The sequence below is a fragment of the Ambystoma mexicanum genome, chromosome 2q (assembly GCF_040938575.1).
Source record: "Ambystoma mexicanum isolate Mex_15411 chromosome 2q, UKY_AmexF1_1, whole genome shotgun sequence".
Taxonomy (NCBI): Eukaryota; Metazoa; Chordata; class Amphibia; order Caudata; family Ambystomatidae; genus Ambystoma; species Ambystoma mexicanum.
Genome location: NC_090924.1, coordinates 114080224 through 114107573, shown reverse-complemented (window position 1 = coordinate 114107573; position 27350 = coordinate 114080224). Strand labels below are relative to the sequence as shown.

General features: G+C 43.6%; 1 protein-coding gene across 2 annotated transcripts in view; it reads right to left on the bottom strand.

The window, feature by feature from the left end:
• Window positions 1-703: 703 nt before the first annotated feature.
• CRAMP1 (cramped chromatin regulator homolog 1) overlaps window positions 704-27350 on the bottom strand; it is a 1760184-nt gene continuing 1733537 nt past the window's right edge. For both annotated transcript variants that reach the window (XM_069646975.1, XM_069646973.1), the window contains exon 21: window positions 704-5456. In XM_069646975.1, the coding sequence (XP_069503076.1) occupies window positions 5241-5456 (216 nt within the window). In that variant the 3' untranslated portion in view covers window positions 704-5240. The remainder of the gene's footprint in view (window positions 5457-27350) is intronic.

The following is a 27350-nucleotide window of genomic DNA, read 5'->3' as shown; positions in this document are numbered from 1 at the left end:
CTGGGCTGGAGCCGACAGGGCCTTGGTGAAGACATCTAGCGCGTGAAGGCATTGGGTGCACTTAGCATACAGCCGAACTGCGTGGCAGAAAAAGTTTCCAAAGAGCAGCTGGCACTGGGAGATATCATAAATGAGGAATGCGTGGGAAGAAGGAGTCCATTAGAAAAACAGTCAGTGTTGCTCGGCTGTTGGCCTCGGGTTGGTTTAATGCTTGATTAAAGGGGATTTTTCCTTGTCCTTTAGGAGTTGTAGATGTGCATAAATGACACTTTTGTCTTTAGAGCTAGGGATGAACCTTGACATATGAAGGGGGATTTTGGAGAGGTTGCTTATAGTTCATTTGAATCTTTCTGGTATTTAGAAAAAAGATACTAAACAAAGATAATTTTCTCCTTTTAACTGTGTTCCGGGGTCTTGCTCAAACCAAGATATTCAACTGTTTGATTAATAATGAAGATAACATGAAGAATATCCTATGACAGCAGAAGGAAAAACTGAATATGGATAGTGGAGTAAACATGATGCTTAGATTATTATAAGAAGGCAAGCCTAAATTGTTGGCGCCAACCCAGTCCTAAATATATACTTTATTTTGTAAACACATTCAACCAGACATCTGAGTAGTTGTAGGAGAAAGGCAGCATGTAGGAGAAATATATTCAATATCTCTATTAAAAAAGCAGTCAAGAAAATACCTTTGACAAAGGATTAGTATGTATTTATGCACAATAATAAAAACACCTTTACAAATCTGAACTGGAATCTTTAAACAATTGAGGTTAAACAGCCACCTCTGTATAATATATTAAATAAATCAAAAGAAGAAATAAAAACACTGTTTCAAGCTCTGGAAACCAATAAATAATATAATTTACAATATTGTAAAAAAAACAGAAAGAATCAGCGAGAACAGGAGCTTTGCTGGCTTTATACATATGTACAATATACAGCGATATATATATATGTATTTATATATATATACACAACCACACATATATATATATATATATTTTATATGCATTTGGAGAATCTATAAAAACAAGTTTTCACATCCCCAGAACAAATCCAAATCCCTTCAATGATATGGCTTAACTATAGTGAATGAGATGCCTCCAAACACATGGATCCCCAACCCTAGTTATCCCAAATCCATTGAAGGCGACAGCTTAAACCGCAGTACTCTTAGCCAGGGAGGACTTACTTAATCAACGCTATTTACAAGACGGCATGAAGCAAAGTATGCTTCAAGCTTTTCAAAGAAGCAAGCAAAACAAAGTGCAACATTTCAATATCGATGCATCAGGGAACTTCTACGTGGCTGTCAAGAATAAACATGTTCTTTCCTGTTAAAGCAAGGAAAGGAATGTGTGGGGTAATGGCTAGGGGACGGAAGGGTCACACACCAAGAACTCCTTATCCAATTGCCCACATTCCCTCGAGAGAACTAATTTCAATACTTTTGAAGCAGGTCAACACATGGATTGGCACTCACATAGAACTGCGGGTGCCCACAAGGAGAGCCTGCATTTTATGTGGAAAGAAAAGAGGCAGGTTAAACTGCTAAGGCTTCAGGAGGCACACAGTGAAACCACAAGGAGTGCATACACTAGAAGACAAAAAAGTCTGTCATAATTTCTTATCATTTTTTGCTCTCTCACAATCTTGCAACTGTCCATTCTCTGTTTTGAAAGTCTTAATTTCTTTCATAGTGGATCATTCCAATCCACGGTTACCAGTTATTTATTTTGTCAAAGCTGGTTATATGTCTAAGCTCCACATTCTATTGGTAACCAAGGACTGACTTCATGGAGAAAAGTGTAGTGTGATCTGTGCCCGGTCATTATTTCTGCAAATACCTTTCACAGGTTTTTCTGGTGGGGGGTGGACGGGTGGCACGGAAAACAGTGAATGGCATTGTTCAAGATGCACTCATTCACTACAGCAATTCTAACAATGTCTTCTAAGCCCCACCTCCTCCACACATCAAATTCTTTCAGTTTGTCATGAATATGAACACTTTGATGATGGACAATATCAGTACAAAAGTCAACCACTGGCTTGGAAGTATGGATAATTGTGGTTATAATTTACTGGTAGATGTTGGGCTCTTAATTTAGGATTGCTCGGCACAATTACTTCAGAAAATTGGTATGGAACCAGTGGTGCAGTACTAAGACAACTGTTCATCTAAATGAGTGCATAAAACAAAGAACATTTAAAATGTTCGTCATCCTATTGAGTCAGCAATGATTACAAATGTAGAGCACAGTCAATATCTGGAACACAGTGCATGATGTTTCAACAGGGCTTGCAGAAAACAGTGGCTGTCCATTCTAAAACCTTTAAGCAAAAGTAAACCTTAAAGAATTGTGAAATGGGCAGAGTAAAAAGATGATTAATGTGCAAAAGACACACCCAGTGTGAATAATAAGTAGCTATGTATTAAATTGTAATGTATTATAAAGCAGAAAGTCAAGAATCATGCTGAACAGTCAAAGCAGGGCCACATATGGAGGCCGAGATGTACTGTTGATGAAGATAATAGTTAGGGGCGGACACAGAATGTGTGGCAAAGTGAGGCGGTGATGATGATGATTAAGGGAACAATTGTAGCGAGGTATTTTGTAGAGGTACAGATGCAAGCTTTAATTAGGGAGAATGTCTACATGCCCTCAAATATTTGTATCTTGCATTGTGAGCTACCAAAGCTAAAGCACATGCTGTGCACTTTTGCCGAAGATAATGGATGATGAAATAAGGCCCGGGAAGTTGAAAGGGAACTCTTGGTGACTGTACATGGGTGCATTTCTGAAGTATCACTTGTGAAGCTCAAACTTCCAGAAAAAAGGTTGCAATGGGTTTCACAAACTAGTCTGGAATAATTGTGTATCAAGCACCACAGTACCACAATGTCTAATAATGCAGTACCATAATTGGTGGTGCATTTTAAAAATAACCTTCCAGTTAATAGGGACATACTGATAGTTTTCAGGTACTCTTCTACTGCACTTGAAAAAAGGCAAATAATTCATTTTAAAACTAGGTCTGGAACTAGGCACTCATAAGAGTGCTGCTGTATGATCCAAGCATTTATGTATCCCTTATTAGGGAAATATAGGTATCGCATACACTAATTATGCATAAGAGCTATACTTAAAATGATGACATTTGGGGCTATAGAAATCGGGACAATAAAAGCAGGCCAGTGATACAGCAGTTTTAATCTTCTTGCTCCAGACAGAATTCCTTGAAAATCCAGCATTAAGCTCTCTTTAAAACTCTGCTTTCTATGCCAATAAACACAGTATTGGTTTTGGAAATAATTTCTCAGGATGCTTATCAAGACTTGGCACAGAAGGCACACATTTATTTTGTCTATTATTAATACTGGTGAAAGAGGAACAAAACATTAATATTAAGAGCAAATGAAAAGGTACCATGCCTGCAAAGCATCCTGCAAAACCACCTGTAAATATATGGCACGTTTATGGCACAGAAAAGCTCAATTTGAATACAAACAAAAGGTTTGTCAAGAAACTCGGGTTAGGGCAAGAAGAACTTTTTCCTATATTATAACTTGTGCTTTAAGATTTGTATGCTCTTGGAAAATTCCGAGTAAAATGTAATCAAAATAAATTCTGTTACATGTGTTGCACCACTACAGAAATACTGCACCAGAAAAGAAAGTTTGTAGAACAGCGTTATACTGAAAATATGTAACTGCTACTCAAGATAAAGACAGATATTAGATTCAAGTGTAAATATTTGACAGTCAATTTCTCAAATCGTTTCCACAATCGAGGGAAGATTGATTTTTGGCCATACAATTTCTTGAATGCCGAAACCAGGGAACCAGTATTATATTTTACAACCATTTCCTCTCTCTACCACCCCTTTTAGTGGAAAGGATGCCCAAGACATTGCACTTGTCAGAGCTAAGATACGTACCAGGTAGGATTAACACATGGATCTGTAACCTTTAGCTCCCCAGATGCTTTGGACTCGCATCAGTCCTAACCAGCATAGACCATGAGGGTCCACAGAGTTATAAGACAAACAATTGGAGAGCTGCATGTTGTAGACCCCTGTCCTAAAACCTATGAGGAAATGTGAGGCACAAATATTGTTTGGAAAGGAGGTAGAGTTCTCCCTCTGCTTGTCAACGTGGTATGCTAATGGCTGTTGGTGAGTGGAAGCTGTGGATGGAAAGCAGAATAAAGATATTGGATCTTTTACACAATTCAAAATTTCAGCATAGGATTCTGCTTCCATTCAATAAATGAGATTGCTTACATTAAAAGCAGTTCACAGATTTCAGTCTTCTTCGTTTCCCCAATCATACCACTCTAATAAAGTGAGGAGGGGGCTAAGAATCGGTACATAAAAAAAATACATTATTGATAATCTAAATATTTGAGCTTTTGGATTTATCCAGTTTCACTAACTGTTTTGTGTTCGTTCCAAAACCTATCGCCCCATAGTGCACAGACGCATTTCCTTTAACTGAAGAAATAGGTGCAAAGAGGTCCCAACAACAGTATATGTGATGTAGTTCTAAAATAAAGAGCCTATCTGCATCACAAGGGCGTGTTTGTTCTGCAAGCTCTAAGAGTTTCAGAAGTACTCTGTCAAATAGCACCACAAAAGACTCACAGGTACTTAGCTGCTTTTAGATTGGGTTAAACTGAAACCACAGCTTTTCTCTGTGAAAGCGTGTAGGTTAGATGAAGAGCATCACAAACAAATTTGTAAGATCGTTTTTAAGCTAGTGCCTTTGTTAGCGTGCATATTTAAAAATCAAGGTTTGAATGACAGTTCGATAAACAATATGGTTGTCTCGTGGCCCCAAGTGCTTTTCAATAGTCAACAAGGCATATCTGCAGACTTCAAAGATCGTTCGTGTGAAATGCCCATTTATGTCTTTCCCATCAGCTCAAAGAAGGCCCATCCAAATGTAGCTTACAAATACAAGACCAATCACACGAAGTCAGAGCTCCTCTGGATTCCATTCTGCTGGACGGGACGGACTTTGCGGTAATGCACGGCCTGACCTGTTTTCAGTAATTCATTGACAGTTCATAGTAATACTGTTCGTGCCAAAGTCCTCTCATAATGCAGAGCCAGAGCCCGCATTTTGGAAGAAAGTCAGTTTTTGCGACACCTTCATGATATAAACAGCAGGGCACACACTGCAATCCGGAACTAACTCCCAAAAAGGCAGCAAGCCCTGCTCCACTGTATCATAATCCATTTTCCCACATGACAGGACCTGTGACCTTCTCTTTTTCATTTGCACTGTCCGTTTGATGTAGTGGCTGAATTGCAATTGGACTGTCAAAAAGATTGTCACGACGAATGGGCTCAGTGACCGAGAGCTCATGGGCAAGGTCATTGAAGCGTGAGATGTAGTCCACGCTGTTCTCATTCATCATACAGACCAGCTGTGAGTCCACCACCTGGAAAGAGAACAATAGCATTAGCAGGGAGAATTGACAGACCACACACATTTTTTAACACATTTTTGCCACAGCTGTCAGCAAGGTCACCTATGAAGGGTCAGTGTAGTAAAGTAGGAATGTACAACTGTTTTATGACACAAAAATAGCCTCACACCCATAATTTTACCAAAATAAGTTTCACATAACCACACACAGAAAAAATTGCAAATTAATTACTCTAGTGATTTTTTAATTGAATGTCCATGTTCCCCCTTTCACAGACTATGGGTAAGGAGAAGGACAAATTACTTATGCCTGTTGGCAAGACAAGGGTGTTGTTTTATGCTGTTTGGGGCTGTTTAGAGCGAGACGCGCTCACTGCTGAAGTTGTTACTACTGTTGCCTTAAGGATTTAGGCACCGCCCACAGGAGGAGGCCAGGAAATAAAAGCAGTACTCTGTTCCCCTTGCGGCGATAAGCCCGTTGGCAAGACAAGGGCATTGTTTTCTGCTGTTTGGGGCTGTTTGGCTGGACGAAGAGAGGTGAATGTCTGGTAATTTCCTCTGCTTAAGAGTTTTCCACTAGTTACGGTCACTGCTATTAGTTTGAACGTGCCAACTGGGTCTTTTTGGCTACTCTGCATTATATTGAACTCGAGAAAGTTATCTGGAAACCGGGGTTGGTCTACCTGTGAACAAAGTAAATTAATACCTGTTGGATTGGTGATTGTGGGAAACCGACAGGGGCAGGGGAGAGAGTCGGACTAGGACAGCTCCTTAAGCTATTGGGCGTGCCCTGCCCTGTCGGTTTTTTCATTGAGGAATCACGCACTGGCCTTTAAAACTATACATCTTGCGCAGACTTAAAGGAAGCACAATAATTGATCGGGCTGCGAGGATGTCTCTCCCCCTTTCATTGTTGTTGCTGGAACGTGGCCGTTGAACTATCTACTTGATGGAAGCTCTTTGAGCACTTCTAAATTAGCATTTATTGTATCTAGGATATCGGATTAGGAGAGTTTTTAGGATTCTGTCTCTCTCTGATCCTGTTCTTAATATTTTATACTGTTTTCCTGTTAATTACAGCATAATTTAGAAATATCCACTTTAGAGGTCTTAACGGATATATTTTTTGAGAAGTTTTATAATATTGTGAGTCTTTTGTCTTTTTCTATGATCACATGGCACTTGCACTCTGGTTTTTCAGTGCAATATAGAAGAAAATTCTATTGCGGTCAGACCTTATAATCCGGCACTGTGCACTTTATATGTTAAACTTTCGGACATCCTCCAGTTGATAATTGTATTGTGAAATGTACTCTTTTAGAAGAGGTTCTTCTTAGGAAAATATTGCACCTGCATTTTAATATCCAACTCCACCTTTATTCTATCTGATATTCGATAGATGCAATTTTTTTGATTATGATAGTGATGGCACCTAAGCTACGATCACACAATCAAAAAAATGAAAAAAGGCAAAGGAACTACATCAGTAAATAAAATGAAATCTGTGGAGGGTGCGGGAGGAAAAGGAACGAGGGGTAGTAGTAATATAAATACAAACCACCAAAAAGATGAGACACCTGCTCTGGAACAACCAAAAATCCTGAGCTTTCTTACTGAAAGGAATAAACAATAACGCCCTACTGAACTTGGTACATGATTTCAGATGACAATCTATGGGACTTGATCCCTAGTATGTCACATAATGAGATAAGTCTTCAAAATATTGTAAATTTGGATAATGTTATGGGTATGGATCTTTCGGCTACACCAGACTTGGAAAACTTTGCCCAAGAGGAGGTGGAAAGCTATGAAGGAGATGAGTCCTGGGATGTAACAGGAAGAGATGATATAAGCTAGTTAAATTTCCGACTCAGGGAAAGTCACAAAATTTAAATGAAAAGTTTGATGCCTTAGCTACAACTATAGATATACTCTTGGGTATATGCACCAAGCGAATGAAAGAATTTGATGTGATAAAAAATCTGGTGGTTGAAATGATAGAGAACACAAGAGCCCTCAGGGTGACGATTGAGGAATCAAATGGAGTTTACAAAGAAGGAACAAATAAATGAGGGGGGGGAGCAAAGGAAAATTTGGGTAACTTGAGTCAACTATGCCTGATTATAGATAATGAGGGTGGGAAACTGAATAGTCAAGAGAAGGAGGGGTCTGGATTTGAGGGAAATAAATCAGAGAATAGGGAAATAGATGAAAATGATGCCAGTATTGAAGGTGACCAAAACCCTCTTTATGGGTCAAAGAAATGAGCAAGACGCAAACATAAGAATAATAAAAGTGCCAAAAGTAAAGGAAATTCTGGAAAAGTCAGAAAGAAGAAATGTATAAAAAGAAACAGCATTGCCCTGGCAGAGAGGCCCCACACGGATATAGAATGTATGGAGGTAGAGGATAGGTTTGAGATTATAGAAGACCACAAAGAAATTAGTGACAATAACAATCTCCCTCCCGAAAAGGGGGAGGTCTAGAAAAATGGCTGAAAAGGAATTCCAATGAGCCGGAAAGGGAAAATGAAGAAGAAAAGGAAGGGGGAAATGACGTAAGATGCTTAAATATCCCTATGAGTAAGGTAGTACAATCCCTTCAAATACAGGAAAAAGATATACATAATGGAAATGGAAAGGCTGGCAATGTGAACAAATAAATTAAAGGGAAATGTCACCATATCTCATGGTCAAAAAAATGATGACCCCGAGAACTGCTTTCTGGGTAAAAGTATAAAAATCATTGAGAGAAATACACTGGACGAGAGTCCATAAATTAATAGGACTTGGTTGTTAGAAAAATTAGATAAGATCCCCCAGTTACATGCTATCAAATCATCAGATATTGAACAAGTGATACTACCTGAACGAGGTACTTGGGAAAATTGGGTAATTGTACAATTTGGAACTGCAGTGATTGTAGATATGATTAGGGAACACTCCAAAATAAATATGGGGAAATTGGTTTGAAATCATAATCTGCAGTAATGCTGTAAACCCCCCCGAGGCATAAGAATATATACCCTCAAAATCCCCCCAGAAAAAAACAAAAAGTAATGGAAAATAGAGGGATAAACAAAATGGAAACATGGATTCCGGATAGAGATTATTTCCCAAACTATTGAGATGAGGAATTTGGGGAGGGACCACTTTCATCTCTTGGAATAGTAGGGGGCATAATTCTCTCATACATACAAACGGAATTGAACTTTAAGGATTGTGATGTGTTTGCCCTTCATGAAACATCAGTAAATGGAGAGATGATTTTGGAGGGATATAACATTTTGAGTAAAGCAGCCATTGGCAGGAAAAGGGACGCGTGGAGGGTGGTCTATGTATAGGGGCCAAAGATCGTATACCTTCCAGGCTTATGAATGTTCTGAATTTTTCCCATTTGTAATGAGTGCCATTGTAGGAAATATGGGACATCTTGGAGAAATATTAGTTATAAATGTGTACTCACGTCCGGGTGGGGTAACTCTGGTAGACATAGGAGATAGTAACTGATACTGTAGAAGGTTGGCTATTGGAATCCCCAGAGTCTGAAGTGTTACTTATGGGAGATTTCAATGCTGCTGTTTTGTTCCTCCCCTACCTTTCTGCACCCCTCTCCCCGACCGCTTGTTTTTCTCTGGCTCTACCAGAAAGGTTGTCAGGCCTAGTACGGTAGTCGCCTGTCTGTTTCCATTTCCTTCCCACTCTCCCCCTCCCTTCCCTATCTATGTCTTTGCTCTTGCACTATCTGAAATGTCGTCAGGCTGAGTACGATAAATGTCACATCCTTACTGTTCATGGCCTCTAAGTATGTCATTGTATTTTCCCTTGTTCCCTCCCTTGCCTTAAAGCGCTTTGAAACACATTGTGTATAGGCGCTATATAAATAAACTATCATATCGTATCATATCATACTGTGATGTAGCTAAGAAGGAAACAGATAGGTGGAATGAACTCGGGATGTGTCCATAAATACCTTACCCTCTGAGATGGGGAAATGTAGACAGATCGAAAACATAAAACTCAGGTAGTAAATTGAATCACCTGGCTGAAAGTATGTCAAAATTGGGGGCTAAAATACTTAGAACCGGATGAGGGGGAAAAGGGAAAAAATACCTGGTCGAATGGAAGAGTAAGTTCTAGATTGGACTATATGTTTACTAGCAAGGGGATAAAGAATATTATACGATCATTTGAACACATATCCACCCCGCTGAGCTATCACAAAGTACTTAGATGTAAGCTTGCAAAAATTGACCCTCAAATGGGAGAGAGGCAACGATATGAACATCCAGTGTTCTTCCGGGAGAATCAGGATTGTGTGTATTGAGAAAAGGTTTGAAAAAAAATCTACAATATGCTTCACATACTCCCCCTCGAAGGCCAGGAGATTGCATTGAATGGCCTAAAGATAATAGGAAGTTTGCTGGGTATGATTCAAGGGTAAAACGGTAGACTGAGTATTAAAAATAAACAGGGAAACCACATTTGAACAAATTTGATAGCCTAATTGCAGAGAAGAAAAAGTGGGTAAAGAAGGAAATAAAAAGCTTCAAAGGGAATCATGAATTAAAGGAAGAAGAAAAACTGCAAAAAATAAAAGGAACTAAAACCAGGTATAAAAACTGGTTAAAAGCACATAAGCACAATGTTAACAATGCAAACTGGAAGATCTTTTATGTCCTTAGCAAAACACCTGATTCCATGAAATATTGGTACCTATACCGCCAATATCTGTCAGAAGATACAAATAGAGACAATAATGATGTAGGACTAAATATATGGGAACAGTATATCACTAAACTCCTCTATACAATGCATGGGAAAGACTATGAACAGAGAAAACTGGGTAAATGGGAGACAGTCGTTCCCATATGGGGTTTCAGATATTTTAGAAATAATAAATAATAATATGAAGGCATCCCGCGCCCCAGGCCCCGATGGGTTAGCAAATATTGTAATAAAACGCAACCCAAAAAAATGGGCAGTATTTTTAAATCTCTTATTTTCTAATATTTGGGAAAAAGGCATAGCTGGCGGAAAGCGACAGTTGTCACAATTTATAAAAAAGGGGGATAGGAAGAGCCTGGACAACTATTGCTTACTGGCTATGACAGATAGTAGCTGCAAAGTATTTTGTTCGCTGTTGGTAGGCAGCATAAATAAATGGGAGTAATGAAAATGGCCTTTTCCCAATCCAACAAACCGGATTTTAAAAAGATCACAGTACGCTCAATCTGGTGAAGCTCAAACACATAATTTCAGACACTCTGGATAAAAAAGATACAAAGCTCTATGCTTGTTACATTGACTACTCTACATTTGATTGTGTAGATCGGAATATACTCTGGAAAAAGTTGGCGGACAGGAAGATATGTCCTATGTTTTTATATTTTCTAAGGGAAATGCATAGAGAAACCACTGTGGATTTTTTTTTTTCTGTAAAGTCGAAAAGATCTGTCCAGAAATGAAAACAAATATGGGTCTTAAGCAGGGCTGCGTCACCTCACCGGTGTTATATAATATATACGTATCAGATATGTGGGATAGGTTTGTCGGTATAAATAATTTTCCACCAAAAGTGGGGGGGCTGGGAATTAGCGGCCTTCTGTATGACACAATTAGATAAAACACCGGGGCGGGGGGTTGCAAAAGATGCTTGATGTATTGTACCAATACTCCAATGAAAATAATGTAGCATTAACATAAATAAAACTAAGGTGATGGTTTTCGGGGGATCAAAAATGAAAAAAAGATAAAATTCCATATAAATGAAAGATGAATGCAGAAACCCTCGAGGTGGTAGACATATAAATACCCCTATCTTGGGATTCCCATCATGAATAAACCTTCTAGAAATGTTAATTATGAGATGGTTGAGTTCAAAGTGCTAAAGAAATGGAACGTCGTGAAAAAATATATGGCAAGTAAAGATGGATATTCCATTGAAGGTTATCTGGAAGTTTATAAGAGATGCATAGTGCCAGGAGCTTTATATGCACTAGAATCTGTGGGGGGTAAAGAAATGGAAAATCTAGGGAAACTCGAGGGGAAATTGTGGAAACCATTGCTGGGCCTATCTAGCTCGCCTCAGATCAAAGCTATAAAATGCGAATTAGGGCTAACATCTTTAAAAACATTGTGGAAAATGCAGTGTTGTAAACTCTATGCTAATACTGTGTTGGGTGAAGGGGAGAAAACGAGCTTAATGAACCTAATCGGCAAAAATATGTATATGAGAGATAAGCTAAATGCATATATGGCCAATCTGAAAGATACAGTACTCTCCTTCCTTAAAGAAATAAATCTGAAGTTGCCCACAAATTTAGGAGAAATCAAAGATATGCATAAACATCTTAAAAAGAAAGCCTTCAAATGGGATATGTATAAAAATGTGTCTTGCCTTGCAAAAAAGAAACAATGAGACATACACACTCCAAGGGATAAAACCTGGAATACCCTGAAGCTATTTGTTAAAGACTGGAAAAAGAATCTGATGAGATTCATAATCCTCCTTAGGTTTAACATATTACCCTGTAAGGAATATACGGGTGCCTGGTCTGGTATACCCAGGGAGAAACGATTGTGTAGACAATGTTGTAGTGAGATAGAATCTGCTAGACATGTACTCACAGGATGTGAAAAGTTACAAGAATGGTACTACAAGGGTTACGGAAAATTTGTGAGTGACTTACGAATGGTCTCATCTGACCAGTTTTGGTCGACCATTTTCATGGCAGAAACTATGGCTTATAAACATGCAGCCTTCTATATATGGAAAAGAGCAATCCCAAATAGTTAAATAAATTCTCGGATATGCTATATTAAGTAGTACGTTTTAAATTATATGTGACCATAAGTAGGGATCTCACTGTACTCTTTATGAGGATATGCAATGAAATGTAATACGATAGTCTGATATGCTACTACTGTTTTATAGACCACATTTTATTGGATGTATGCTGTTTTTTACTATGACCTTATTATTTTGACTGTTATTCAATATACAAAATTGAATGTGCAGTGCTTGCTGCGCTCTACAGCTGAGTTACTAAAAGAATACTCAAGATAGGATACAGTTGCAATTATCGGCCTGTGTGGCTGTGTTTATTAGTAAAAGGCAATCAAGCGATGTTTGCAATTTAACAGAAAGTTCCTGTATTATAACATTTCCTGAGTTAACATCCACTGTTTCCCAAATTTTTTACGTAGATAACGTGTTGAAACCTTGAGAAGTTTCTTTCCCAAGCAAAGCAAGAATTGCAATCACAAATAACTGATCAAGTTTTGCAACCTTTTGCATACAAAACAAACTGAAACCTCAGAAAAAAACATTTTCAGCAAATTGTCACTTTGGGATGTGCAAACTTAGATCACTAATTGTTGCCAACACGTATTTCAGCCTACTAAGGCCGTCATCAGGGCTGAGAAATTATAGAGAACAAGGTTTTGCAACAAACTAAATCAACAATGTGTACATGTTGCAGTTCAAAGGAAGTCAAAAAAAGGATGTATGGTCAAGAACAGGAACGAGTAGGGGGCGAGAGAAGACACAAAATTAGATAGTCCAACATTTCTTGTATTCCATAATTTTGGCATTGGTTAGTGAGCATGTTAGCCATTTCATAAAGGTATATCGACCAGTCCTTAGTGAGATGTTTGGATGAATCAACCAGTATACTGTGATCAAATACACAAACTTAAAATTAAGAGACCAAGTAGCTGTGTGGTATGGGCATTGCTATCCTGAAGGGGCACGCTCTAGTGTGACATGCCATTCCATATGCTAGTAGTGCTCCCTTACATTGTGACACACACCGCCTTAAAGTACCAAGTTGCTTTTTGTGTGCTTGTTAAGGTGTTAGTGTCATGTGGAAAGTTATTACTGAGCCCAATTCAGAAAGTTCTTTGCCTTACCTTCCCGGTATGTGGAAAATAGGCTTGTTTAATTATGGAGTCAGCTGGTGGATGCCATGCATGCGAACTTCAAGAGATGAGGCCCCTGGACTTTTAAATGTGTGCTCCTGATGCTGAGAGCCCAGATTAGAGGGAGACCAGATCTAAACCAAAGCAAAGTATGTGGTTATGACTGGCTATGGAAATAGCCAGTAAACATGTTGTGGGTAATGTGCACCGGATACGAGGTGGCGACAGAGAAAATATTGAGTTGCTTACCTGTCAGGAATAAGGTTTCTGACTCTGTAAGCATGTGGATTCAGGTTGCAGCCAAAAGATCACAGCTTACAAATGCTTGTCAACAGCATCCAATGTCTGTTAGTGAGTAATAATCATTTGCTCTAGTTAAAGAACGTTGTTACTGTTGCCCAATTTGGAAGGGTTTAAAATTAACTGCTTCCAATGCAGGCTAGCGCAGTCCAAACGGCGAAAACACAGGATGAGAAGGGGCGGGTTACTGGGCGGCGCTTGTTATTTCTACTTTCACTTTGATGGACACGTGATTGATCACGTGAAACAAGGCGGTTGCCATAGAATCCAGAGTCAACACGCAAGTGTTTTGGTGTGCATATGAAAGTTTAATCATACATGCATTTCAAACGCGGTTATTGTTTAAAAGCTGCACAGGACAAAAGTCCAAAAACATTTGTTTAGTGGTCAGAAAAGTGTTAATCAGTTAATGCTTGGGTCGGGAGAGCTTGTGGTGGTACTTGTAGGACAGACATCTTTGAGTTCATCAATATGCCCATTTCAAATACTTGTGAGGCATTGATCTTCTGCAAATACACAGTCTACTTGAAATGTTGTATACATGTGCCAATGGACCCGTTTTCTTGGTGGTGCCAACTAGCATGTATTTAATATTTTACATCTCCTGCGAATATTGTTTGTTGCTAAATAGGACTCTGAATATTTATAAAGGGATTTAACTACTAATGGTTTTTTGAAAGGAAATGCATGTTGGCAGTCTTTTGCCAAAGTTTTCAAAAAACCCATACCCTGGCATATATGAGTGTCTAATCTCATAAGTGGTTTCTAGAACCAGGAAGAAATTTACAAACATCTGTGAATTGCATGGTGGTTGCTACTCGGCAATGGTATCCGATGGTATGTTTTCTAACAGCATTGGCAATAATGAAAGGGGAGTCCATATACTAATACAAATGAGGGACAGTTTTACAATAAGACATTTAACTCATGTTCTGTGTTAAGTCCAAGGCTGAGGCGGCAGAGTTTGCAGATCATCCGGGCCTCGCATTGTCGTAATTTCAATTGTCTATCTCCGCCTCTGCCATGTGACTTGATATGTTTTAATCCCACAAAACGTATATCCTTACTGTGGTCTTGTTGATGGTGTGTCTGCCAGTGCCAGGCGAAGGGGAGTCTTGAATCTTGACTGTTGAGGTTTGACAAGTGTTCTCAGATACCGACACGTAATTCTCGAATCGTGCTGGCTCCATACATTTTGTTGCACACACATTGCATTCCATATATCATGTATTTTGGGCGACAATTCATGAAATCTGTGATCAAAACCTGTAGCCCTCCATGGCAGCCAAACACTTTAGTGGGTGATAAGGCGAACTGGCAAAGGTTGCATGTTCCACATTTGTGAAAACCAACCGGTTTGGTCTGAGAGGTTAGCTAGGTGGTCTGCTAGGTGGTCTGTCCAATGGTGTCAGGTTTGAGGAAAGAGGGACTTAAAGCATTTCGCAAAGTTAGAGATTTGGCACATTTTCGTTTGCTTGTTTTATTTCAGTGAGTAACTGGTTACGATCCACTTTCTGAGTGAGTCTCACCGCTTTATCAATGATGTCATGTCGATACCCTCTTTCTGAAAACCTGGCTCCAATTGATTACATTGAATATATATGGGTAGGCAGAAGGGTCAATGAGGAATATATGGCACAAGTTTTAGTTACTTACCTGTAACTTTATTTCTCCAGCATTGGTATCTTTCATAGATTCACATGCTTGAATATTCCCCGTCGTCAGACTGGGAATCCTCAGTGATTTAAATAATTATCTCAAAAAATTCAATATATATATATATATATATATATATATATATATATATATATATATATATATATATATATGATACATTACTCACCGTAATCGTATTTCTGATGCTTGTATCTGCTTAGATTCACATGCTGTGCATAGGCCGACATCTAGTGGAAGCTGCGGAGTATTACAGTTTGTTTTTCGAAACTCGAAAATGGGCGTCGACACAGGCGTGCCAGTAATAATATCCCTAGTGTGACGTCCACTGTACCCAAGATCCCTCACGCGTCTAGGATCCTCAGATTGTATTTTTTCTGACATGAGGAAGCATGAGGAGTAGCGTGAGTACAGATAATCCAAGCAGATAGACAGTGGTAAGACTACAAGCAATCATGCGCCTTCTCTCGGAGGGGAGGACGGGTGGGTCGCATGTGAATCTAAGCAGATACAAGCATCAGAAATACGATTACGGGGAGTAATGTATCCCTTCTGAGGCTTGTGGAATCTGCTTAGATCACATGCTGTGCATAGATTAGCGAGCAGTACCAGAAGAAGGAGGTGGGATGTGAGAAGGGTCATGAGCAAACAGGTGTCTTAGAACCGCTTGTCCCACTTGTGTATCTGTCTTGGAATGAGTGTCAATGCAGTAATGCTGAGTAAAAGTGTGAATAGAGCTCCAAGTAGCTGCTTTGCAAATGGTGTCGAGGGGAACATTTGCAATGAAAGCCAGAGTGGCCCCAATGCCTCTAGTAGAATGGGCCCTTGGCGTAAAAGGCAGAGTTTTTTCAGAAAGAGAGTAACACAGCTGTATACAGTTGATAATCCACTTCGAGATCGCGCCTTTAGAGACGCGATCCCCTTCTCTGCCTGTAGCTACGGAGACAAACAGTTGATCTGTTTTCCTTAGCGGTCTGGTTTTATTTACATAGTAGAGGACCGCCCTACGCACATCAAGGGTGTGTAGTTTCACCTCAGCTGAGCTTTGCGGGTTCTGGAAGAAAGCCGGAAGCTCGATGGACTGGTTTACATGGAACTTAGATATAAATTTAGGTGAGAACCTAGGGTGTGTGCGTAAAACCAGTTTGTCTTTGTGGATAGTAAAGAAAGGATCCTGCACTGACAGAGCCTGAATTTCACTGACCCTTCTTATAGAGGTAATGGCTACTAAGAAGGCCGTTTTATAAGTCAGGTGTTTGAGACTACTTTTATGCATGGGTTCGAAAGGGGGGCCCATGAGCTTAGCTAGCACCACATTGAGGTCCCATCCTGGCGGCGGGTTCGAAATAGGAGGGTGAAGTCTCTTTACTCCTTCCATGAAGGCTTTAACTACTGGTACTTTCCACCACGATACTTTGTTATGGGATATGGTGTAAGCCGAGAGGGCTGCCAGGTGTACCTTCAGAGAGTTAAAAACCAAACCTGCGTCCAGCAGGTGGAGCATGTATGTTACAACGTTGGAAGGAGTGCAATCAACTGGGTTGATTTGTTTATTCTGGCACCAAATAACGAATCTCTTCCACTTGTCAAATTAACAGTGCCTTGTGTTTGGTTTCCTGGATTCTTTTAGGATGTCCATACACCTCTGTGGTAAATTGAGTTGGCCAAACTCTATGACCTCAGGAGCCATGCTGCCAGGTTCATTGAGTTGGGTTCCTGGTGCACTGTTTGACCTTGCTGCTGGGACAGTAGGTTGTACCAGGCTGGGAGTTTGATGGGCTCGCACACCGCCATCCTGCGTAGGTGTGGAAACCATGGTTGTCTCGCCCACATGGGAGCAACTAGGATGAGCGTCATCGATTCCTTGTTCATCTTGTACACCACCTTCCTGATGAGAGGGGTTGGTGGAAAAGCGTACGCAAACATCCCTGACCAGTTCATCCACAGGGCGTTCCCATGGGAGTCTGGCTGGGGGAACCTGGATGCAAATCCTGGGCATTGTTTGTTTTCGCTTGTGGCGAATAGGTCTATAGTGGGGAAACCCCACCGAGAGAAGAGATCTTCTACGATATCTCTGTGAAGGACCCATTCGTGTTCTTCTGGGAGGGAGTCTCTGCTTAGGGCATCCGCTAGGGAATTGAGCTCCCCTGGAACATGTTGTGATGACAGGAAGATGTTCCGTCTGAGTGCCCATATCCAGATTTTCTGGGCAAGCTTGGACAGATTTGGCGAACGAGTCCCTCCTTGTTTGTTCAGATAGAACATGGCTGTCGTGCTGTCCGTCCGGATCTGCACCGACAAGTTTAGCAGATGGGGCTCGAACGCCCGAAGCGCTCGGAATACTGCCAGAAGCTCTAGCAGATTGATGTGGTTCTTGGCTACTGAGTGAGACCAGAGACCCTGAGCTGTGTGGTGGAGATGGTGAGCTCCCCACCCAGTCAGGCATGCATCTGTAGTCACCACTGCCTGTACTTCTGGATCGTAAAAGGGTTTTCCCCTTGCGAGATTCTCTCTTGTCCACCAGTGTAAGCTCTGTACGAGTGTTGGCGAAACGACCACTAGATCGTCCCACTGACCACTTGCCTGAGACCACTGTTTCGCCAACCATTCCTGCATGGGACGCATGCGCAGACGCGCGTGGGGGACCAGGTAAATGCATGACGCCATCATGCCCAGTAACCGCATTGCTTTGCGTACCGTTATTTGTTGACCTGACTGATAATGTGGAATTTGCAGTAGTATATTCCGAATTCTCTCTTCCGAAGGGAAGGTCAACCCTTTTTGAGTATCTAGGATTGCTCCTAGGAACTGTTTTGAAGTGCTTGGCACCAGACTTGACTTCTTCTCGTTGATAGAGAAGCCTAATTCGTGGAGGAGGTCGATAGTCCTCTGAATGTTTGACCTGCAAATTCCTGGGGTTTCCCCCGTTATGAGCCAGTCGTCCAGATAAGGGTACACTGGGATTGCATCCCTGCGTAGGTGTGCAGCTGCCACCGCCAGTACCTTGGTGAACACCCTTGGTGCTGAAGCTATCCCGAAGGGCAGTACCTTGAATTGGTAGTGGCGACTGTCCACCTTGAAGCGCAAGTATTTTCTGTGCGCTGGGAGCATGGAAATATGAAAATAAGCATCTTTCATATCCAAGGTTGCCATGTAATCCCCCTTTTTTAGGAGGGGGATTACCTCTTGTAGCGTGGTCATACGGAATTTTTGGGGCTTGACATACTTGTTGGCAGGCCGTAAGTCCAATACTGGGCGCATTGTCAAATCTTTCTTTGGCACAAGGAAGTAAGTTGAATAGATACCCTTGTTTACCTGGTGTCCTGGGACGAGTTCTATCGCGTCCTTTTCTAGCAGAATGGCGATCTCCTCGAGAAGGATCTTCTGATTTTCTAAGGAGTGTATTCTTTGTCGTGGAGGGTGGTTCCGGGGACGCTGCAGTAATTCTATACAATATCCTGTGGACACTGTTGACAGCACCCATCTGTCTGAGGTGATCCCTTCCCAAGCCTGGGTGAAGTTGGAAATGCGTCCCCCTACTGGGGTTGCGTGAGAAGGGACCCTGAACTGAGCGTCACTGCTTTGGTGGAGGCGTGCCACCTCCCTTGTTGGGGCTGCCTCTGCCTCTTCCACGACCTCTCTTGTTACCCCTGCCTTAACTTTGGGTAGACTGCTGGTTGTTGTTCCATTGTGTACCCTGTCCTTGGGCATAGTTGCCTCTTTGTGAATTTTGGCCGTGTGGGCGACGAAAATTACTGTTCCCCCTCTGGTTAGGGGGTTTGTTGGTAAGCTGGCGAAGGGATTTGAGAGTCTCGTATTCGTCCTTGGCATTCTTAAGTGCGTCTTCGACCGCTTTCCCAAACAATAGATCGGGTTCCACCGGCTTGTCTATTAATGAAGCCTGGGTTTCTGTTTTGAACCCCGACTGCCGTAACCACGCATGTCTCTTGATAACAGTACCTTCTGCTATCAATCTTCCTGCGTTGTCCACAGCGTCGAAAGTTGCTTTTAATATGCAACCACACACGGCTCTCCCTTCTGCCGAGATCCGAGCCAACTGGCCCTTTAACGGTTCAGGAGCAGAGACTATGAGCGCCGCAACCTCTTCCCATTGATGGCAGTTGTAACTTGCCAACAGGGTGGTGGAGTTTGCAATCCTTGCTTGGTAGGCGGACGTTGAGGCTACCTTCCTGCCAAACCCGTACAGTTTTTTGCTCTCCTTGTCGGGAGGAGCTTCTGATGACGATAAGGGTGTCCCAGCCCTCTTCCGAGTGTTGGTAACCACTAGGGAGTCTGGTTTGAGATGTCCTCTTATATAAAGAGGGTCAGACTGGGCTGCCCGAAAAAGTTTTTCGACTCTGGGGTTGACGGCTCTGGTGAGGTTAGGATTCACCAGGGATGGATCTATTCTACGTTGGATGGATTTAAGGATAGGGATGGTCTGAGCGACCGGCCTCCTCTCTCCCACCAACTCTTCTGCGAAGTCCCTTTCCTCCTGTACACCGTGGGTGTCGATGTGAAAATGTTCTGCTGCGCGAGCGAGAACTTCATTAAGGAGGGGCTGGTTATCGACTGGCGAGTCGGTAACTGGGGCTTCGCTCTCTACCAGGGAATCTACTCTGTAAATTTCCTGCTCATCTTCTATCTCCTCCAGGGCCTCACCATCCGCATAGTATTCAGTCCCGGTTTGTTCCTCCATAATTTCAAACTCCTGGTGTGGAGTAGAGTATGGAGTAGAGTAAGGCTGCACCTCGAAGGGTTCAGGTCTTTCGAACCGGGCCTTTTTACTTAGGGGGATAGGATCAGAGGAGCCTGAGGGTGTGGCCCCTTGAGGGTCATACGAAAGGAAATGTTCTGGGTTTTTTTCATAAAAATCAGCTAAGGAAGACATCCTTGACATGACCCTGTCTATGTCTTCACTGGACCATACTTTGGAACAGGGTATGACTTTAGTAGTGACTTTAGTAGGCAACTTAGGGGACTCAAGGGTACCCTTGCTGGATGTTGATGTCCCAGTAGATTTGTGTTTGTCTGTCTGCTTAGGGTGGAAGGATGGTCTTAGAGGAGTGGAAGGCTGTGCTTTCCGCTGTTTCCCCCCCTCCCCATGCGTGGAAAAATGTTTTCCCTGCCCCTTGGAGGCCCCAGAGACTTTCGACGGCTGTCTTCGAGGGTCTGGGGAGGTATCTGTGTGTTTCGAGCGTGGGGCCTCGCTGGTGATAACTGCGGCCTCGGTCTCCTGGAGCGCAGCCTGGGGGTGGAAGTCGTCTTCGTCTTCCGACGATCGAACTTCCGTTAATCTAGGGAGCGAGGCACTCTTGGCAAGAGTGGATGATTGCCTTGCGTCATGAGGCGATCTCGATCTAGAGCGCCCAGAGGACACCGAGTCGGACCGTTCTATCTGTGCCTCTTTCCGAGAAGTCGACGTCGTCGAGATTCGGTTGGACTTAGTGTGCTTAGTGTGTGTAGGGTGTGTAGCGCTTGCGTCGCCGGGGGTCTTCCCCATAGCCGCCCTGCCGGACAACCTTCCGAGGTCGGGGACCTGCGCTCGGCAGTCTTTCGACGCCGTAATGCCCTCGCCGTCCGAAAGTACAGCGTCGCTGCCATCGCTGAAGGCGCCCTCCGCTGCCATGGCCGCCTGCCTGGCGTGGTGGGCCCAACGCTTTGTCGAACGGTCCTTAAGTGTCTTAGGCTTAAACCTACTACACGCTCTGCAGTTCGCTTCGGGGTGGTCCCTCGGCAAGCAGAGATTGCACGTGGCGTGCCTATCGACCCAAGGGTATTTGCGGTTGCACTTGGGGCAGAATTGGAAAGGGGTACCCTCCATACGCACCTTGAGGCAGCGGGCTGGTAAGTGTAGGAAATATATAAGGTGTACCTAACGGTGTACCTATATACCAAGAGTGAAGAGTATGTACCACCCCCCACTCTCCCTACTTGCAGGGCCGAGGCCAGCGGCCTACTACGCCCGGGCCGAGGCCAGCGGCCTTCTGAGGCCCAGATCCGTCGTGCAGCAGCCGACGGTCGATGTCTTCTCCAGCCGTCGTCGAGGGTCGACGTTGGGGTGGGGAAGGATGTTAATAAATAATTTTAAACTTCAATAATAAGCAAAAGTATGGCTAAGGCCAGGGGACTCCGCAAGATGCTTCCGACCAGTATGGCGGAAAAAAACAATCTGAGGATCCTAGACGCGTGAGGGATCTTGGGTACAGTGGACGTCACACTAGGGATAGTATTACTGGCACGCCTGTGTCGACGCCCATTTTCGAGTTTCGAAAAACAAACTGTAATACTCCGCAGCTTCCACTAGATGTCGGCCTATGCACAGCATGTGATCTAAGCAGATTCCACAAGCCTCAGAAATATATATATATATATATATATATATATATATATATATATATATATATATTATTTCCATAGAAATACAATGTAGATTGTCCCTTATGGCCTATGAGCCATTCACTTGTGTAGTCCCTCCACCTCACTTTGGTCCTTATTGCCCAAACCAATGAGGTGGCAGGGTCTACGCTCCACCCCCGGCAGCCATCTTCAGATTTTGAACCATAGAGGACTACAGGAAGAATGGCTGCGGGAAGAGGGAGCAGCCTCTCAGGGGAGGCAGGCGGGCGCATGTGAATCTATGAAAGATACCAATGCTGGAGAAATACAGTTACAGGTAAGTAACTAAAACTTCTCCAGCATTGGATCTTTCATAGATTCAGATGCTTGAATAGAATACCAAGCAGTTAGGCCATGCCCATACCATATGAACATTCTGCAGATCCTTCTACTCACCTTGCTATACAAGTAACAGGTTACATAACTAGGGTAGACGAAAAGAGAAGGCTGTTCCTACCTTACGCAAAGAGATGGCGAAGAACTGCTTGTCCCACTGCCGACTCTTTGCTGGTATCTTCTGCCAGGCAGTAATGTTTGGTGAACGTATGCAGAGTGCTCAGGGTTGCAGCTCTGCAGATGTCTTTCAACGGTACTCCAGCGTGAAAAGCAACCAAAGCTGCCCTCCCTCTGGTGGAGTGAGCTGAAGGCGGTCTAGCAAGTGTATTGTCTTTTGACTGATGGCAGTGGCTGATACATTGGGAAACCCAACGTGCCAAACTTTGCTTTGAAATGTGCTGTCTTTTAGTCCAGCCAGCGAATGCGATTAAGAGTCTAGTAGTGGAGCGTAATTCTTTAGTTCTCTGGATGTAGAACTTTAGGACACTTGAAACATCGAGTGAGTGTAAGGACCTCTTCTGCATCGGAAGAGTGATTCATGAAAAAGGTAGGACGTACGATGCGCTTGGTGAGTGTCATTTCTGACAGTACCTTGGGTACAAAATTTAGGGTGTGTCCTTAGTATGACACGGTCTCTAAGAAACAAGGTGAAAGGAGGCTCTGAAGACAGAGCCTGCAGCTCGCTAATCCTCCTGGCTGGCGTGATAGCTACTAAGAAAGCTGCTTTCCAGGATAAACATTTTAAGTCACACCTGTGAATAGGTTTGTATGGTGGCTCCATGAGCGCTGCTAGAACCGTGTTCAGGCTCCATGTAGGAACTGGTGTAGGAGTTGGCGGGAAAGTACGCATCAATCCTTTTAAGAATATATTGATAGCCGGTTTGGTGAGTAAAGATTGTTGACCTGGGTTAGTCGTGTGTGCCAATATGGTGGACAAATGCACCTTGATGGATGAAAGGGAAAGCCCTGTTTTCGCTAGGTGCAACAGGTACAGTAGTATTTGTTCGATGGAAACAGAGAGCGGGTTCACGGAAGATGTTTCGCACCACTTGGTAAAACGAGCCCATTTCCAAATGTAGGTTGTTCGTGTAGAAGGGGCCCTAGAGGCCTTGTTTACGTCCCAGCATTCTGCAGGAAGATTCCGATAGATTAATTTTCGCTGCTCAGGAACCATGCATGCAGTGACAGGCTCGCTGGGTCGTGGTGGAGCACCTTCCGGCCTTGTTGTGTTAAGAGGCTCTGATGAACTTTGAGGCGAATCGGAGGGCATCGAGACAGGTGAAGCAGGGTTGGATACCAAACCTGGCGAGCCCAATCCGGTGCCATCAGGATCATCGTGCAGGGCTGTTATTTCAGTCTGGGTAGCACTCTCGCTATGAGTGGGATAGGAGGGAAGGCATAAAGGAATTTGCCCATCCAGACTACTGAGAAGGCATCTCCCATCAAGAGGTGTTCCGGGTACCTGGAGGCGAACCTGTGGCATTTTTTTGTTGGCCTTGGTGGCAAAAAGGTCGATCTGTGGACATCCCCACATGTGGAAAATCTGCCGGGTTTCTGCTACGTCCAGCTCCCATTCGTGAGATGCTGAGAAATCTCTGCTTAACTTGTCTGCCAGGACATTGTCCACTCCCGGTAAGTGTTCTGCCTTGATCTGGACCTTGTGATGCAAAGCACAAGTCCATAGTTTTTGACCCTCTTGCGGTAGCAATTCCGACCTTGTTCCCCCTTGTTTGTTCGTGTAGTGCATCGAGGTTGTGTTGTCTGTTTCAACGGTCACCACCTGCCCTGCCAGTACCGGCAGGAAGGCTTTTAGCGATCATCGAATTGCCCTGAGCTCTAACACATTTATGTGCAGCTAAGATTCTTGGGTGGACCAAGTGCATTTGGTTTCGCCCTATCCGTCCTGAGAAGAAGGGTTGACGTTGGAGCCTGTAAAGGCATTCCCCGTAGCAGTTTCTGAGGGAAGCGCCACCATCGGAGGGCTTTGTGAAAGGCTGCTGGTAGTTGTATGGTATCGTCCCATGAGCCGATTGCCTGCTTCCATTGGTGGTCCAGGGTCTCTGGGATTGGCCTCATGTGCAGCCTGCAATTTGGTATGAGGAATATGCATGAGTACATCATGCCCAGAAGAGATTTGGGGGCGCGGACCATGGTCGCCCCGTTGCTTTGAAATCATGAAGACCGATGAGTAAGTGCAGATATTCTGTCTGCTGACGGTCTTATTCTGGGTATGCTGGTGTTGATTTCCGCCCCCAGAAACAGCACTATTTTGTTGGGAATGGGGCAGCATTTCTCTTCGTTTATCGAAAACCCCAACTCCTTCAAGAGTTTTATTGTTCTCTCCACTGCAGCGCACGCCAGTCTGAGTGAGCTGGCCCTTATGAGCCAATCGTCTAAATATGGGAAGACATCCATTCCCGACCTTCTGAATTATGCTGCCATCAGTGCCAGGCACTTGGTAGACACTCTTGGTGCTGATTTTAGGCTGAACGGGAGGACACAGAACTGAAAATGGGACTCCCTTACGGCGAACCTGAGGAATTGCCTCTGGTGAATGGGAATGTGGAAATATGCGTCCTCCAAGTCGAGGGTGGCCAGGAAGTCGTGTTGGTTGAGCCACGGGAGAACGTTCTGAAGAGACATCATCTTGAATTTGATGCGCTTGATAAACTTGTGAGAGCTCTCAAATCCAGAATCGGTCTCCACCAGAAAGAATCGGGAGTAGAAGCCTCTTCCCCTTCGTCGGTATGGTGCCGGTTCTATAGCTGCTTTTAGGAGTAGCTTGTGAATCTCCAGCATGACCTGCTTTTGATGATGTACTTTGCGTGGAACAGGGGCAAGGAACGGAGGTTGGTCCAGGAATTAGATGGTGTGATCTTCGCGGAGCACCTGTAGTACCCACTTGTCTGATGTTATTTTTAGCCAACGTTGATAAAAGCGGCTTACTCTCTCGCCCACCGGGGTGCGCCTTGAGAGAGGAGGAAGAAGATAGTCAGTTTTACTTGCTCTGGGCCCTGGTGTGGTTGGAGCCACGCTTGCCCCTATAGGTGTACCTTTGTGATGACTGATGCCATCTGTCTTGAAAGATGTTACTCTGTGTTTTTTGATTGTAGGAGGGGCGACAAACCCCTATATTTTGAGGATGCACCTTGAAAGGACCGAAAGGATCTACGATCTTTGTCTTTGTCCTTAAGGGAACTGATGGCACGTGCCGTATCGGTATCAGCTTTAATACCCTTGAGATAGTCAATCAATCTTTTTTTACCAAAGAGGTCTTGTCCATCGAAAGGCATATCTAAGATCTGAGCCTGAACCTCTGGTCTAAAGTTCGTAGCCTTCATCTAGGCTTGCCTTCTCAAGACTGTACCATGGTGCATTTGTCTGAAACCCGACTCTATGTCAACAGCCGTGCCATCATATGGTCGGAGGTGCCCCCCCCCCCATCCGATATGATTGCTTTGGCCTCTTCTTGCAGGTCCGCAAGCAAATGCTTGGTCAGTTTGGATATACAGAGCTACAGCTCACAGTCCAGCCGTGCAGTCATGACCAGGGCGTTTCCAGCCCTGATGGTGAGAGAGGCCAAAGATAATACCCTCCGGCCCCTGGTCTCCCATTTACATCCTTCTTTGTCTGTTGGAGCTGAAAGCGGTGAGGATGGATTAGCCAACCTTTTCCTGGCTGCGACCGTTTTGACGGAATCTGGTTTGGTATGCCCCCTTAGGCATAATGGCGCCGTGTCTGGTGCCTTATACTTCTTCTCTGGCCTTGAAACTAGGGCCGGTGTGGACAAAGGTGTAGCCAAAATGTTTGCTCCAGTGTCCCATATAGTGTCCAAAAGAGGTATCGTAATGACTGTTTTTCCGTTTGTCGCTATGTTCTTAGAGCACCAATTTTTTCTCTTCTGATGCCACTTGTAAATTAAAGACGTCTGCCGCTTTACCAATTATGGTATGAAAAGACACTAGATCATCTGGTGGTGAAGCATCTCCTGGGGAGTCCTCCTTACTAGGCTTCTCTACAATGTAATCGTCCCACTCGCTCTGCACGTCTGGCTCCTGAGTAATCTCCCCTTCTTCAGGTTCTGAAAAATCCCTGAAAGGATCTTCTTGCCAGTCGGAAAACGGATCCAGTGGATGGAACTATTGTGGGGTCCCTTGTGGGTGGTCTCATAGGATCCCTTGTGGGTGGTCTTGGCGTAGGAGATTATCTAGAAGGGGAGACCCTTGTCGGCGAAGCACTGAGCGTCCTGCTCCTGGACCTGCGGGGAGGTTCTGGCAAGCATGCTGTCTTCTGAGGTCTACTCCTTGTAGGAGAAATTCTTGGAGGAGAACTTCTTGGAGAATTATAAGGCGGTGAAAACTGCCTTTGAGAAGATCTTTCCATCGGTGTAAAGGAACAATGTCTCTGTCGCCTATTGAATTCGTCAATGATCCTTTGCATCGAAAGCATGAGTTCTGGATCATATGGGTCTGTGGGTTACCCTGGAGTGGGATGCCAAGGAGGACTGTTCTCCTTGGGAGTGATGGTCAGTTGCTCAGGAATGAGTTCGGAATCCGAGAAATCCTCCTGTAGGATGCTGTCAGAAAGTTCTGCCAAAGGAAATAGTTGAGCTCCTACTGGTAGAATGAGGTCTTCTGGTGTATGTAGGCCTGTGTCCACTGGTCCGAACGACTCGCTTTCCTTGGAGAGCGTGTCAGGGATATCCGTGGACAGTGCCTTGGACTTGTTTTTCTCCGTCGACAAGGGGTCAATAGGCGTGGACGGTATCTTCGTCAACGATGGTTTGGACTTCGTCAAAGAGGATGTTGTCAGCAAGCCTTTCGTAGAAGAAGGCTTTGTGGATGACGAGGGCGTCGTGGACTGATGGTGCTTTTTGAGAAAATATTATTAAGCTAACAGCAAAGAAAAAGCGAAAAGCTCAGAGAGCTGAGCATTCCCTCCAGTCTGTTAGACTGCAGTGAAAAATTGGAAGATGGTTGCCGGGGGCAGAGCTTAAACCCTGCCACCTTATGTCACGGACGACACCCTGTAAAGAGTGGACCAGGACACCCAGGAAGAGTTTGGGTGGTTGTGCCGAAGTAAGGTGGACAGATAAGTACACACACAGTGAAAGTAATGAGAACGAAGAGTAGGCAAGTGTAGCAAGGTATAAAGTACCACAGAAAGGATTCCCTCTAGGGGTGTATGCAGATTTAGGAAAAGAGTGTTCCACGGACCTTAGGAAAACTCTAGCCTTCTGCACAGTTTGCTATAACAGAGGCCACGCTGTTTGCTCA